General features: G+C 45.5%; 5 protein-coding genes across 12 annotated transcripts in view; 2 read left to right on the top strand and 3 right to left on the bottom strand.

The window, feature by feature from the left end:
- The window catches only part of LOC110190665 (uncharacterized), a 47746-nt gene extending 46068 nt beyond the window's left edge, over positions 1-1678 (bottom strand). For both annotated transcript variants that reach the window (XM_086839535.1, XM_086839534.1), the window contains exon 1: positions 1269-1678. The gene's annotated coding sequence lies outside the window, so the exon portion shown is untranslated. The remainder of the gene's footprint in view (positions 1-1268) is intronic.
- On the top strand, positions 1663-4797 carry phu (phurba tashi). The gene is made up of 2 exons (XM_020961603.2): positions 1663-2991; positions 3068-4797. Exons 1-2 carry the CDS (start codon positions 2934-2936, stop codon positions 4642-4644), a joined length of 1635 nt encoding a protein of 544 aa, XP_020817262.1. The 5' UTR covers positions 1663-2933; the 3' UTR covers positions 4645-4797.
- Positions 4798-4830: 33 nt separating this feature from the next.
- atl (atlastin GTPase) lies at positions 4831-15313 on the top strand. 7 transcript variants are annotated; one of them, XM_020957758.2, is made up of 5 exons: positions 4831-5026; positions 12209-12542; positions 12606-13819; positions 14013-14079; positions 14144-15313. In XM_020957758.2, exons 2-5 carry the CDS (start codon positions 12348-12350, stop codon positions 14294-14296), a joined length of 1629 nt encoding a protein of 542 aa, XP_020813417.2. In that variant the 5' UTR covers positions 4831-5026; positions 12209-12347; the 3' UTR covers positions 14297-15313. The 7 variants fall into 7 exon arrangements, with proteins under 7 accessions (XP_020813417.2, XP_086695717.1, XP_086695716.1 ...); XM_086839591.1 differs by having other exon boundaries at positions 4915-5188; XM_086839590.1 differs by having other exon boundaries at positions 5000-5234.
- On the bottom strand, positions 6733-10343 carry Wsck (tyrosine-protein kinase Wsck). Its single transcript, XM_020957746.2, has 3 exons — positions 8926-10343; positions 8507-8863; positions 6733-8441 (listed from the first exon to the last, which is right to left on the bottom strand). Exons 1-3 carry the CDS (start codon positions 9658-9660, stop codon positions 7155-7157), a joined length of 2379 nt encoding a protein of 792 aa, XP_020813405.2. The 5' UTR covers positions 9661-10343; the 3' UTR covers positions 6733-7154.
- On the bottom strand, positions 15162-15883 carry MtnF (Metallothionein F). Its single transcript, XM_020957781.2, has 2 exons — positions 15683-15883; positions 15162-15493 (listed from the first exon to the last, which is right to left on the bottom strand). Exons 1-2 carry the CDS (start codon positions 15705-15707, stop codon positions 15342-15344), a joined length of 177 nt encoding a protein of 58 aa, XP_020813440.1. The 5' UTR covers positions 15708-15883; the 3' UTR covers positions 15162-15341.
- Between the last annotated feature and the right edge of the window lie 165 nt (positions 15884-16048).

Here is a 16048-nt window from a genome sequence, read left to right as displayed (position 1 = left end):
CACCATCCCCCCTTTTATCCTTCGCTTCGATTCCTTTTCTCTTCATTGCTGCTTTCTGTTTTTCCTCATTTTTCGTTCTTTCTTTCGTTTTCGTTATATTTTCTGTTTTTTTTTTTTTTTTTGTGCGAAAATTTACGGCCGTACGTTTGTATGTGTACGCGTATATGTGGGCTACTATGTTAAAAGTTTGAGCGGCCACACCCCCTGCCGCCCCCTTGCTGAAGCACGAACAACACAGCAACTTGTTTGTGTTCAGTGGGTGTGTGTGTGTGTGTATGTGTCTCTTGACAAAGTTTTTGGCTACTTTTATTTTTTGGTTGTTATTTAATTGTGTTTGTGTTGTTATTGTTCTTGTTGTTGTCTCATGTTTGACTTCTGAATTGTTGTCGTTGTCATCGCTGAAGCTGCGATGTTGCTGCTGCCGCTTCTGCTGCTGATGCTGATGCTGCTGTTGCTGTTGTTGCTGCTGTTCTCGCTTGTTGGCTGATAACTTTCGTTTTAACTGTCAATGAAGGCAATTGAAAGTTGTCTCGATTGTTGTGAAACCACCACAAATTATGTATTTCGCCTTTAAAGGTAGGAATTTTCAACTCTCCAAAGCGAGGCTTTAATTTGAGATCGTGTTTTGAAGTAATTAAGAATGGGGGAACCCCCATATTACACGAGCACAGGCACACAAAACGTGAAGCTCTGACAGCCAGCTGGGCGTCCAACTTGGCTTTGGATATACTATATATGTATATATATATATCCCCAATACAATGTATATCCTCCCAACCAAACACCACAGCCCCGACATTGTATATATGTATACGCAGAGTCACATAATCCCGACGCACCCACACACAAACAGAGGGAGTCCTGCGAGGGAGCGAGCTGGAGAGATGGCCGAAACACAGTTAGCAATTTACTGTATTGTATTATGTATGAATTTTCGTGTGTGTGGCATTACATCTTCTATGTTTTTTAATACCATCTTGGCACGGGAAAAAAAGAGGAGAAGCCCCAAAAGTCCTTGCATTTCATACTTAGTTGTTATACACACGAATGCACAGCACAGCACAGCACACAGAATTCGCAAAACTTTTTAGAACTTTTAAGAGATTTTTGCTGTCAACTATTTTTCTTTTCAGCCAAGAACGAAAAAGTTACAGAAATCAATGCGCGCAGCGAGAGCTCTTCACTACGTATTCGTCGATTCGTAGATACGTTTCTTGAATTATTTGATTTTCACCAGCACTTTCGTTGCCTTTTCCTTTTGCACAGACCTTTGTTGTTTGTTGAAAATTATTGAAATATCATTTATTATATGTATACATATCATATATACACGCGTTTATTTATTTATACTTGTGTATATGCATCGATTTTAGAACGTTAAAAGTTTAGTTTAGCTATGCTTTTATCGTTTTTTATTATTTTTCGCCATCTACTTTGACTAGTTTTTGTTTTATTATTATTTTTTTTTTTTTTTTTTGTGTTGTTGTTAGTGTAGAAAAAATTAAAAACGCGCCGTTGGTATAAAAATGTTTTTCAGCTAATGCGATTTTAACGTTTTGCATGCGAACCAACAACTATTTTGGCCAAGTGCGCGCTGCCAAAGCAGAAGCTCTCCCACAGCATCCAAGCGTTGGACCGACGGATGCCGATGGACGATGCTGAGAATTGTAAGATACTCGTACTCTGAGATACGCGCACGAGCGAGAAGCAGATACTCCTTGCTCAATGTTTTTGATGCCTGCGCTTGCGCCATCTCCTCGCCGGGCATTGCCAGATACCATTTAATGAATCTGCCATTCGCAGCGGTTCCTCGGATGCTGGCGAGCGCGCGAGTTTTTCAAATCACTGGAAATCTCGGGGTAATTAGGCCGCATTTATGACTTAACTGGAACTATGAAATCGAGCACAAAAACAACAATAAGTGAGTAATGAGAGACTGAGGAGCAGCGAGGCGATCACGTGAAGAACTCGCGTGTCGCAAAGGCAGGCAGACGCACCGAGATCTGGTGGACGGACACGGGGCAGGCAGGCAGACGACGCCGGCTCTTGATGATAACGATGAACGCTGAAAAACATTAGTTTTTCAAATAACACTTACAGTGAGGACTCGCTGGAGTATGTAAGAAACACAATTTAGCCTTAATTTTTTCATAAATAATATAGTTTCCTTAATTTTTAGAAAAGTTAAAAAGGTACTTAGAAATAGAACTAAAGCAAGTAAAGCTTTGGGTTTATAGTCACATTTATAGTCTTACCTAAAAGGATTAAAATTATATAATAAACCCCATTATAATTTATACATTATACATTAATTAGACCAAAGTGCATTCGTTTCTGTTCCATCCACAGCTATGTAAATTATTTAATTATTATTTATTTCCCTTGAAAAGGAACTAGAATAGTTAGGCAAGGGGATTTAAAGGGGATTTATTTAAAATGGCTAATTTAACAATTTGCAATAATAATTAAGAAATATTAAGTCCTAATTAGACCAAAGTTTATACTAATCTGTGCCATCCATAGCAATATAAAATAATTAAGAATATCACATCCTTTCGAATGTTTGAAATCTTAAAGGGACCTTTTCTTAAAAGGAGATTGATTAATGGCTGATTATTTTTAAGATTTTCCTCTAGATTATACTTAATTACCACCTATTTTGAGCCTTAGGTATCTCCTCTAGGAGGTTCCACTGTGCCCTGTTCCCTTTATAGAAAACCAAGCCGGCGAACACCGAGGGCAACTTGTGTTTTCCTTTATCAGCCGGCGGTCAGGTCGATGGCGGCAGCAGCACCGCGTTATGAAATCTCGGACCTCCGGTTCGAGTGCTATAAATATCGCAGGTCTCGTGCTAACCAACTATCAGTGCCGAAGGAAACGTGCCGGACAACGTACAGCCAGCACAGCTCAGCTCAAAAACAATTGCCATAACAATGAGGCTGCAGTTCTTCTTGTTGTGCCTCGGCCTGAGTGCTCTAGTCAGCGGAGGAGGTGAGTCTAAAGCAAAGTCCCTGTGATCTATACTGAAATCTAACCGAACTGTACTACTATTTACTAAAATCAATAGCCACCTCCCATGAGTCAGAGAGGCGGATGCATCCGGTTTTTTCGCTGGTGGGTTCCAACCCCCTGGGAGGACGGTCCAAGCGCGCCATGCCACAGATCGTGTTCGATGCTATAAAGGCCGAAGAGCGTTATGCAGAATACTGGCAGGGACTGGCGGCTCAAACCCTGGAGCAGCAGTTGGAGAGCAAGCTGAGGTTAAACACTCAGCTAGCCCGCAACGTGATGCTCTTCATCGGCGACGGTATGTCCATACCCACAATTACGGCCGGTCGGGTGTACTTGGGCGGCGAGGAGAAGCAGTTCGCCTTCGAGCAGTTCCCCTATGTGGGCCTGAGCAAGACCTATTGCGCCAACATGCAGGTGGCAGATTCTGCCTGCACGGCCACCGCCTACCTGGGTGGAGTCAAGGCCAACTACGGCACAATCGGAGTAAGTGCAGCGGTGCAGTTCAAAGATTGCCAGGCGCAGGCGCAGACCGCTCACCATGTGGCCTCGATTGCCGCATGGGCCCAGAAGCAGGGAATGGCCACCGGATTAGTAACCACCACATCGGTTACGCACGCCTCGCCGGCGGGTGTCTATGCGCATCTGGCTAACCGGAACTGGGAGAATGACGCCGAGGTTTTGGGAGATGGCGGAGATCCCAGCCTCTGTCCAGACGCCGCTGTTCAGCTGATTAACAGTCCCGTGGGTCAGAAGCTTAATGTGATAATGGGCGGTGGTCGCGAGAACTTCCTCCCCAAGAGCGTCCGGGATAATAGTGGAGCACCAGGACGTCGCCTGGATGGACGCAATCTCATCGAGGAGTGGAAGAGCCAGCATACAAACAGTGCCCATTACGTGGAGAACCGCCAGGAGCTGCTTGAGCTTTCTAATTATACCTCGCGGGTATTGGGTTTGTTTGCCCCCTATCACATGGCCTACCACCTGGATGCGAATCCCAGCGAGCAGCCCACGCTGGAAGAGATGGTGCAGGCGGCCATGAACGTGCTGGAACGCCAGAGCGCCGGTCGAGGCTACTTCCTTTTCGTGGAGGGTGGTCGCATTGATCACGGTCATCATGACACCTTGGCCCTGCGAGCCATCGATGAGACGGCAGAGTTCGACAAGGCGGTGAGATTTGCCAGGAGTCATACCAGCACCGATGACACCCTGATCGTGGTCTCCTCGGATCACTCGCACACCATGTCGCTGGCGGGCTACTCCAGCCGAAAGAATGACATCTTTGGGATCAACGACGGACAACTGGCGGCGGATGATCTGCCCTATGCCACCCTCAGCTATGCCAATGGCCCAGGCTATGACAGCAACTACCTCAGGGAGGGCGGAGCCGTCAAAAGGAAGAACCTGCGGGCCATTAACATGAAGAACAAGGACTTTATGTTCCCCAGCACTGTACCCTTAGAGTCGGAGACACATGGCGGCGACGACGTAGCCGTCTTCGCCAGTGGACCCTACGCCCAGCTCTTCACCGGAGTCTATGAGCAGCACTTCATACCCCACGCCCTCGGCTACGCGGCCTGCCTTGGCGAGCGGAACATGTGCGTAGATGGAGGCATCGCCAGGAGGCCACGATAAAGCTTGTCGCGTGTCAAGCAGAAGTCTCAGGGATCACTGTATTATTTTTGCTTAAGAAAACAGCCACTAGGTTAAGTCAATATGTTAGGGGGAGGGCAAAACATTGATTTGAATAAGAAAGTATGAAAATATCATAATATATTAAAATTCAAACTTGATACCTTTACACCGGGAACTATCGATAGCATACTTACCATCGATGACCCGTTATCGATTGCACGCCGCCAAAAGCAACCGCGCGTGAAGATTTTCTCCCTACACGAAAACGGTCACACAGCAACGGAGCACAACAAAATACGTATTTTTCTGCCCACCAAAGTGTCGAAAAACAATCTAAGGCAGCGCTGCAGGAGCCAATATTCGATGTAAACGATTAACTTAAGTGAGTAACAATGCCGGAGCAGCAATTCGTCACATTTGCGCAGTTCGCCAGACGCTGAACGAGCTTTCCAGAAGAGTGTGCGTTCGTCCGTGTGTGTGTGTGCGTGTGTGAGCAACCAGTTTCCTTGGCTCCGAGACTTGCGCTTCTCGGATGGCCATGTGTGTATGTAACGAAAACAATAACACTTTGCAAACGAAGTGCACACAAGGTAGTCCAAAAGTTGGCCAATTCCGGATCATCATCGGCAGTAGCCGCCGCAGCCCTGCACGGCGATTACGTTGACCATTCAGCTAGCTGGGAGCTTGATGTATTAATAATTATTGCCCATTCGCGGACTGTGTGTAGTGGTGACTTTAATTGTTGTCGTCATTCACCTTGAATCTTGAATCCAAAAGTCGCTCCGGATATATGTGTATCGCCACGCTCCATTGGACGCTATGCGATGCCCCGAAAAGCAGTCGCAAAGCAATTTCGCTTGCCATGTGCTTGCATTTCCATCATGACTTTCAGTGGTTACACGTCGGCAAGACAATTGCCTCGACAGCGGTCGATGGCTTATCAGCCGCTGCAAGGGATCCACCGATAAGCAAGTCACTTCTAATCACAGATTATGACTTGAAACAATTGGGGATATATGTGTATATCGTAAGGCAACCTGTGTTTAAGCCCATTTCATGGAATATTCAGTTTTAGAAAAAACCAGGTGTAATTTCTAAACCAATGTAGGTTATACAAATTCGACCCCAAATGATATTTATATCTCAACGTCAACGTTGAATGATTTCCTTTCAACTATGGTAAATAGCAGTTTTACAAATCTTTAAAATACGTATCTCAGAAAGTTAAATTAAATTTTAAGTATATCAGAATAAGATTTTTTTGGGCTTGACAACAGATTTCTTGTGGAATTCATAGACATTGTTAAATGCCAAAACTAAATCCAGAAAGATTAGGAATGAAAATAGCTAGGGAAGTCGTAAAAACACATGGTAAAGTTGGTATTTCATGTTCTGCCAGTTTTAAATTTTTTGGTTTTGCAGATTTTAGGAGTAAACATTCAGTAAGATTTTATTTTATTAAGTTCTTATGGAAAGATTTTATTTGGCAGCCCAATTCCATACATTCATATACATATATTAACCCAATTCCCTATGACTAATTCATAGCATCTCGGGCGCTGCCAAATTTTCTCTCTAATTAATTCTTAAACAACATAACAAACAATGGATGCAATAGAGACCCCCTCCCCACCGTCCAATTGGGTGCAAGACCTTTAAACTGATTAATCGTCAATTTTGATACACTCGCACACATGTGCAGCGCTGAATATTTTCTATTATTAATTGCTGCTTTGCCAGCGACGATCAAAGTTTCGCTCACTTTTGGCGGTGGCTTCTCTCCGTATATTCCACACTCTCTGTCTATTTTTCTCTTTGTTTTGGCCATTTGTGCTTTGAGTTTTGGCTCAGTTGTTGCTTTTGCTCGGTTTGTGCAACATTAGCGGGGATTCACAGTCCGGTGAGGGTTTAAAAAATCATGGAATTTAAATTTTATTGCACAATTGTGACGCTCTCCTCGTCATATATTGCCTTTTTTCCTTCGCTCTTTATCAAGCGCATTCAATTGAACTTTGTTTCGATCGGGGAAAGTCGCGTAGAATTTGTTTCGGGCTATTGATTAGCTTCCCCCACAAATACAATCAGCTGTGACATAGAACGCGACTTTATTTGCAGTGCATTTTATGTAAATATTTACATAAAAGTGTTTCAGATTCTAGAGATTGTGTTCTTATATGCAGTAGATGTCGGTTAAAGGATAGGAAAAAAACAATAAATAAAGCAAACTAAATGTATCATCAAGTTTGCAATACTGAACTAAACATATAATTCGTAAAACGATGCATTAAAAGATATCCTATAATCTATTTTCTTTTGAGAACTAGTCAAAACGTAAAGTATAATTTAAATCAAACAATTTTAAACTCACTTAACTGCGTGCAAACACACTCAAAATCAAAATGCAAAAAAAACTTATTCGTAAGAGATATTTCTCTTAGCAAAAGAGTGACTCATAACCGAAATCTACTGTCCCTCTGTCTAAAGCTATTTATTCTATTCGGCTACACATCTCATCCCATTGATGCAATCGTCTCCAGCTGAGGCATGTATGGGGGCAGGGTGTCCAGTCCGCCCGCCACTCGATCGAAGCTGAGGGCATGGCGCGGTGAAGTCATCAGCTGACGTACTCCGAATGCCACGTCCTCACAGCTGCTGCGCTCGCCCGGCTCCAGCTGCCAGCAGTTGAGCAGTAGTTGATAGAGATCCCCGTAGACGTACGCCGGCTGTGCAGGACGCACTGCTACCCTTATGGCTTCGAGGAGCTGCTGGTTACTGGCAACAACGTTGGCATAAGGAGTACCGCCCAGGGAGCAGCACTCCCAGGCCACGCATGCCAGCGACCAAACATCGGAGCGAGGGGAGTGATGATGCTGGTGACGCAGCACCTCCGGGGCCAGCCATCTGCTGTGGTCCGGCTGCTGGCGATTGGTGTTCATAAACTGCAGCGGCCCAAAGACGCTCAGCTTCAGCTTGGACTCACCGGTCACGAAAATGCTGTGTGAGCAGAGCTGACGATGCACAACCTGACAGCTGATTAGGTAGGACATGGCACTGGCCAGCTCGTAAATCCACTGCAGCACCAGTTGCTCGGAGAGGGAAGTGATTCGCGGCGAAGGCGTCATCAGGCGACTCTCCACGAGCCTACGCTTGAGACTCACGCGCTGCTGCTCGAAGATAAGGTAGAACCAGTCAGGACTGGCTGACACTCCATAGAAATCCAGCAAGTGCTCCTGGCGCTTCAAATGTGCAAGCTGGCGCATCTCTCTTAGCAATTGGGATTGGGTAACTCCATTCAGGTCATCCAGACAAAGCACGTGCAAAGTGCAATCCCGAATAGTGTCGTTCGCGGAAACCTTTCCCGTTATGATCTCTCCAAAGCGTCCGTCCCCGATCACATCGTTCACATTTAGCCGCAAGCCGTTCCTTGGTATTCGCTCGAATCCCTCCACCAGCTGTTGCAGTTGATGCTTAAAGTTTTCCGGCGAATGTGGCAGTGGTTCATCCTCCACCAGGTAGCCGTTGTTCTCTCTCTCAATGATTGGTGTCTGCAGGGTCATTTCGTGGCCATTCCGCCCTGTCAATCTTCGACCGCGACAGGTCTTGTAGCGTAGATAGAAGTAGGCAATGAGGCTAAGCAGTAGGCAGGTGCCAAAGATTACGCAGGTAACGGCCAAGGCGACCACTGAGGACTGGCCCTTATCGAAGGTGGCGTAGCTGAAATCGTCCAGGGAGGAAACGTGCTGGTCGTGGGTCCCACGGCTGTATAGCGTCTTGGTCATGCCCTCGAGGGTGCTCACCTAAAGACAGTAAATGCATGAAATCGTATTCTTCAGTTAGTCATTAGAGGCCATGCTTTACTTACCACTCCCAAACTAATGTGGACATGAGCATTTGGCTGATCCAAAGGTGCATTGTGATAGCGTCCATAACGCTTACCATCGCCCACAACAAAGCTCCGGGTTCGATTGTCCTCCGGTCGGTCGTAATCCAACTCTGCGGCTATGTAGTAGGGGAATCCATCCTGTTGTGCCTTTTGCCAACTTCCCAAAAGTTGGGCGTCAAAGGGCTGGCTAAGCGCATTGTCCACATACTCTACAATGACGAGAAGCTGACTCACCGGTCCATTGTCATTTCGTAAGGGAGCAAGTTCCACGGTGATCGTGCGATCGGTGCGGCTGAGAATCTTGGGCTGCGCGGGAGCAGGACTAGGTAGACCCACCTGAAATATGATTTCGTATTAGTTTTGCATGAAATTCTCTTCAGTTTTGAAGCCAAACCCACCTCTGTCCTGGCCTGCAGCGTCGCCTGGCCGCACTCAGCCTCCCCTTGCGGCTGTTCCCGGCAGATGGCACGTACGCTGACGTTGTACAACGTAGCGGGCTGCAGATCCGTGAGCTCGAACTTAGTCTCCGAGCTCTGCACCATAAACTCTGGTTGGGGAAAAGCCGGCAGCGATGAGAACGTGTTCAACACCTGGGCGCGAATCAGGAAGCTGGCCAGCTGCTGGTTCGGCAAGACCGCCTCCGCTGCTCCTGCGAGCAGGAGTTTCCTCGGCTCATAGGCGTCCCAGGCGACAGTGAGGCTATTCTCTGTCTTGTTGGCCACATGCAGATGATGCGGCGCCGGCTGCCTGGTCGGCGTCGTGGAGTAATACGAATGCACACCGACGCCGCCGCAGTACTGCGCCTTGTTGGCCAGGCACCGGGTGTTGCATAGCTGCTCATCCTGCTCCTCCGTCGGCACAATGGCGTTCGCGCAGAAGCACTTCTCCCCCGCCAGGACGGCATAGTGGTGCTCCTGGTGTTCGCAGATCTCAATGCAGGTCTGCGGGGTCTTGGCGTACACGGATTCCTTCAGCAGATCCGTCCTCGCAGTGTAGCAACCGACGTAGTAGTAAACAGGGTTCTCCTCCGGAGCGGGTGCCACTCCTGGCAGCAAACAGCAGCACATGGCCACGAGGCCAAGCAACAGAACTGGGCGGTGTCCGCTTCCAAATCCGCGCGTTCTCGGTTCCATGGCGACTGAGTGGCGTATGGCAAATGAGCACCTCCTGTGCGACGGTTGCCCCTGATTGGGACTAATTAAACACAGCTTTTTTCACGGGCACCCAATTTAGGCGAATTAAACGATTATTCTTTTTCCCCGCTCAACATTTTTCCAAGCGCCCTGTTCTTGTTCTCTTGTTCTTCCTCTGCGGCCGTTCGTTGTTGTGTTGTTGCTGTTGCTCTCGGCAACCGTTTCCAGTTGACTAATCGCTGGCACAACTGTTGCTGTTACTCTTCAGTCTTGTTGTTTACATCGCCCCGTAAGGCAGAGGTACCGCAGAGTGAACGGGATGGCTACTGGCCCAGCTTTGGCTCTCGATCGGCGGAATATAGCGAACCTGCTCACACACCTGCTTGACAAGCCGAGCTCTGGCAGTTAGTCACGGCATTGCCAGGTGCGTTTCGGTTCCCATTTGAAATCTGTGATTCAGCGCGCCAAAGACGGCCGCAATGTCCAATTTAATTATGTGGCCAAGTGTTAATTGGACAGACGCAATTTTGCTAGCATTGCAGCTGCCAGTTGTCCCACCAGCATTGTATGCCCCCCATTCGTCCCCCTCTCTTGGGACCTGCCGCCATGTGGGCTGCCGGAGAGAGTGGCGGCGCTCTCATCTAGCGATCGGTTCTCTCTTTCACTATTCCATTGACTAAGCCAGAGGTGACTTGCGGTGTTGTTTGTGCAGTTTGATTTGGTTGACAGTCGCGCTGGTCGTAATTCTGCGACTTCTATTCCCATTCCCGATCCAATTCAGTTCAATTAAGAGGCCAGCATAGCTTTTTTCGGGCGATAATCGCGTGTCTGGCATAATTCCCCGATCTGCTGTCGCTTCTTGTAGTTGTTGTTGCTGCTGCTGCTGGTGGTATGCTCTTTGTTTTGGCTGCGCTTCCAATTAGAATTCAAGTCACCGGCGGTCAACTGCGTAGTGCGACCAAAGTTGTCGACGTCATCACGGCGCAGCAAATGAAATTAATGTTAATTTTAATGTGTTGCGATTGGACGTGCCATTCTTTTAATTGTGCTGAATGCGTTTAACCCTATTTTGGAAACCTTTAGTGGTTTTATATACATACGTATACATCCCAAAAACCCTTTGAAAATCGGTACAAATATTCAAGAAAGTGTGAAAGTTTTACTTTAATTTATTTGAAAATCTCAGCTGGTAAAACCGGTTTGAAAAATTGTTTAATAGTCATTAATTTTTTTATTAGTGAAAAAAAAAAACATTTTAATAATGTATTAAAAGCTTATTGAAAACATTTTCCTACAAAGAATTGCAATAAACAAATTGGTTTTTGAAGTTCTAAAGCAAAAAACTATAACAAATCCATAATTTTACAATTGAAAACATTTCCTTTTTTTATCACTTGCACAAAACAGTTGTTTTCTTGTCTGGCAGCAAATTACTACTCATTGTGATAACTCTTTTTCTATTTTTGAATTGGCCAACAACCGCTTTCAATTTTTGTTCACTTATAGCACTTATTTTTCTTATTGTCCATCAAAAGTCAATACATTTATGTATTATAATATTTTTACCACTCATCGGCAGTCATTGATATTGTAAAAACTTATCAGGAAATAATACACATTGATAGTTTAATTTCAAAGATAACAACAATGGAAGCTAACTTCGGAGAAGCCGAAGTTCATATACCCTTACAGATTAAAATTGGACCATAGAACCGAATCCTAAATTGATCACAACTTAGCCAAAACTGCATTAATTTCATTTCGGAAAGATTTCCTATGTTAGTTTTTAATAGGTTAACAAATCTGCATACTCAATTTAAAATTCAAAGAAATTTAAATTTTTATCATTTTTTGACAACTTTAATGATGTAACCCCTTTAAAATTTTGAAATTTTGAGAACATTTCGAAAATTTATTTTTCTACCCGACATGGCAAGATCAATTCGGCTGTTGATTCTGATCAAGAATATATATGGTTTATAGGGTCGGAAATGACTACTTCACTGCCAATTTCTAACCATACTATTTATGCCCTGCACGGGTATATCTCTGAAATAAATTAGTTTGATTCATTATTTAAAAATTAATAATAAGCTTAAGAAGCTGTAAATCGAGTCTAGGCTCAAGAGTATCTTTTCCTTATTTGTTTATCCGATTATCTGCACTTCCGGTCTCAAACACTGATTACTTTTTGGTAATTTTCTAAGTATAAGCATATATATATCCCACGCACCTGAACAATTCCGATTACATGATGCGGCTGCCGCTGCCGATGAAATCTTCTGACAACGCGGAGCAGCGCATGGTTGGATTTATTTTTGGCCGCCTCTCATAATTGCAGGCCGCGTCGCTTGTGTCTCGTGGCTGTGCCAAAATTAAATGAACTCGCAGAAGCTTGCGCAATTACCGTTAGCCCCAGGACTCGCTTGGTTCCCTTTCCGCCCCGTAACTTGCTCTCCCCCTCTGCCGGAAATGGAAAGGAAAACACTGTTAAAGTGCAGAGCAAACATTCACGTTATTTACTTTACCTTTTTGTCTTTTATTCCAGCTGACACTTTAACAAATTTCCCCAAACAATAAAAAGTTGATCGTCGGATATTCTCAAAAGGAAGGCCCTTTAGTCACATAAAAAACACCGAAACGCCGAAGGAAAAGAAAAAGAAAGGACAGCAGGCGAGAAATCCAGAATGGGCGGCTCGGCAGTGCAGGTGATCAACGCCTCCGAGGAGCACACGTTCGTGCTCAACGAAGAGGCCCTGAGCGAAGTGCTCATGCGCGACGAGGTCAAGGACCGGTTCGTGTGCGTCGTCTCTGTGGCTGGAGCGTTCCGCAAGGGCAAAAGCTTCCTGTTGGACTTTTTTCTGCGATACTTGTACTCAAAGGTGCGTTTACGCTTCTACATTATTATAAGTTGTCAAAATTCTTACTTTCCCTTTAATTCTCAGTATGTACACCATGATGTGTCGGATTGGCTGGGTGATGAATCAGAGCCCCTGTCAGGATTTTCGTGGCGCGGCGGCTCCGAGCGTGACACCACCGGCATCCTCATGTGGTCCGACATATTCCTGCACGACTACCCCAGCGGCGACAAGATAGCCATCATCCTGCTGGATACACAGGGCGCCTTCGATAGCCAGAGCACGGTCCGTGATTGTGCCACTGTCTTTGCGTTAAGCACGATGCTGTCCTCGGTACAGATATATAATTTGTCACAAAATATCCAGGAGGATGACCTGCAGCACCTGCAGCTCTTCACTGAGTACGGCCGCCTGGCACTGGCCGACACCGGCAAAAAGCCGTTCCAGCGCCTTCAGTTCCTTGTCCGCGACTGGAGCTTCCCCTACGAAGCGGAGTACGGGGCCTTGGGTGGTGACAAGATACTCAAAAAGCGGCTGGAGGTCTCTGACAAGCAGCACCCCGAGTTGCAATCCCTGCGCCGCCACATCTCGTCCTGCTTCACAGAGGTGGCCTGCTTCCTGATGCCGCATCCGGGTCTGAATGTTGCCACAAATCCTCAATTTGACGGAAAGCTCAAGGATATCACGCCCGAGTTCAAGAACAGCCTGCGCACTCTGGTACCCATGCTGCTGGCGCCGGACAACCTGGTCTACAAGGAAATTAGCGGTCAGCGAGTGCGGGCACGCGATCTCATCCAGTACTTCCAGTCGTACATGAACATCTACAAGGGCAACGAGCTGCCCGAGCCGAAGAGCATGCTGGTGGCCACCGCCGAGGCTAACCATCTGACTGCCGTAGCCGCCGCTAAGGAGCTGTACCAACAGCTCATGGAGGAGGTTTGCGGCGGTACGCGGCCGTACTTAAGCACCGCCCACCTGGAAACGGAGCACATCCGGGTTAAAGACAAGGCCCTCTTTCAGTTTGCCACCAAGCGCAAGATGGGCGGCGAAGAGTTTACCGAGAAGTTTCGCCAGCAACTGGAGGACGATCTTGAGGAGGTCTTTGTCAACTATCGGGCGCACAACGAGAGCAAGAACATCTTTAAGGCAGCCCGCACCCCGGCGGTGTACTTCGCCTGTGCTGTCATTATGTACATCCTCAGCGGCATCTTCGGTCTCGTTGGCCTCTACACATTTGCCAACTTCTGTAATCTGGTCATGGGCGTAGCGCTGCTCACGCTGGCCTTGTGGGCCTATATCAGGTGGGTGCTTATTATAGATTCGCATGATATATCAACAAAAGTATCGAGCTCCTTAGCTTATTGAAAATATCGTGAACTTTTATATAGATAGAAATATAGTAAAATATTAGCTTGGTTCATATGTCAACTATACAGATTTAATATATTACCTTGATGGTCTAACGTGACTGACCCATGTCCTTTCTTTTTTTAGATATAGCGGAGAGCTGAGTGACTTCGGCGGCAAATTGGATGATTTTGCCACGCTCATGTGGGAGAAGGTAACTTATCACGTCACTAACTTGGGTTGCAAATATTAATCCGTAATTCTTATATTCCCAACAGTTTATGCGGCCAATTTACCACGGATGTATGGAAAAGGGCATCCAACATGTGGCTACGCATGCGACCGAAATGGCTGTGGGTGGTGGCGGCGCGGCCGGTTACCGAACCCAGACATCGGTGAATGCGTCCAATGGCAAGGTGAAGCGCTCATGAGAATACGCCCAAGGAGTGCAGCACAAGACGCAGCAGCCGCAGCAGCAGGTGCCTTCGCCGTCGGCGGTTAACATCAACTGCACTAATAATAACAACAACAACAATACGGTAAACAAATCAAACAAAAGCAACGGCAACATCGAGGCCCGCGGTTTCATCCACAACATCTGGCGGAAGTTCACCAACAGCGACAGCAACGAATCAATGGCCCCAGCCACTAGCCCAAGTCCCTCGGTCCCAGCTCCCAACAGTCGCAAAAAGCGCAAAGCGAAGCGCAACTAAATGTCCAGGGACCCCGAACGAAATGAAAGTCAGCCCCCCCTTTGGTAGTATGTATAAACCGACGATAACTTTCTATATAGTGCGTGAGAACGAGAACCAGAAACACAAATGTCTAGCTGTTAAATGCCCTGAAAGGAAGTTGTTTTTATATTGCATCCAATTTTGAAGTGTAGTTGGTCTAAATTACGTATATATATATTTAAGAATCATTAGTAAGTGGCTCGCATCCGTTGAGAAGTAACATTTTAAATTGTTTTTTTATACACGATATGCGTATACACATATATGAAATTCAACGCTGTAATATAAAAAGATCGCTAACGAATTTAATTTGTTTAATTTCCTACACTCCCCCTTGCCCCTTGCCTGCTCCATCCCATCTCATCTTTGGTATAGAATTCCATAAGCAATCTATGTATAAAAAGAATGTGCACATTGTTGTTGGCTGGTTTGCTAAGCGCCTCATTTTGCCACCCCCTTTGTTATTACTATTAGTTAAAAAATACAAATAAAGAAAAATAAAAAAAGGAGAAAAAAATAAGTAAATCATTGCCACCCATTAAAGTTGAACACAAAGGCGCAATGCTGGTATATAGGTCATTAGTTTATCTTGTGCAGTTTACAGTATAGGAGTCTTGGTTTTGTTTCGATTTAAACATTAAATAAATAAATGTATGTATGATAACAGCTCATTAGCAGTTATGGCCATCGAGAAATAAAAGAACCGAAAATGCATTTTTTCTCCTCCATCAGGGACTCGGATTTATTTATTTCCACCGCAGCACTTGCCGCCCTGGGCATCGACTCTCTCCTTAGCTCCCGAAGAAGCCGCCTTCTTTTTGACATTGCAATCACACTTATCGGGACTGGGGCACTTGCAGCCCTCACTGCATTTCTGCGGAGAGCACTTGCAATCTGTAAAGGATAATATATAGATATATATTTCTTGTCGAATCAGAATAAACTTGGCCAATAATCGCAATATAATATTATAGTTTTAAGAATGGTAATTGCTTAACTATGCAGCTTTCGATTTTTCCTGCTGCTTGTATGGCAGCTTAAGCTTAACACCAACTAAAGATTCCCGGTGGAACAATGACTTACCTTTTCCACAAGATTCACAAGGCATGTTTGTATTTTCTTTTTGTTCACAGAATTTCCTCTTAACAAATTTACGTCTCGACTAATTTAGGTGCACTGAATTTTTTTAGACAAAATGTTTCAGACAACATGCCAGGATTGTGACATTTAGCGCAGCGCATGCGTGTTTACGATTTTTCCGGAATGAAACACGACCGGAAAAGCGGAAACAAGAAAGGCAAGCCAAAGTTAATATACTCTTTGAGTTATTATAATACCACTTGGCAACTCTAATTAGAGTTAAACCCATTCCTATATCAGTAAGATTACATATTTTTGTCTGGTATTATCGAAGGACCTTGTGAGAACATTTCGTGTGATACAAAATCC

The sequence above is a fragment of the Drosophila serrata genome, unplaced genomic scaffold, assembly GCF_035046125.1.
Source record: "Drosophila serrata isolate PLE 108 unplaced genomic scaffold, ASM3504612v1 contig_376, whole genome shotgun sequence".
Taxonomy (NCBI): Eukaryota; Metazoa; Arthropoda; class Insecta; order Diptera; family Drosophilidae; genus Drosophila; species Drosophila serrata.
Note: the sequence above shows the minus strand (reverse complement) of the source record. Positions and strands in the feature narration are given on the sequence as shown.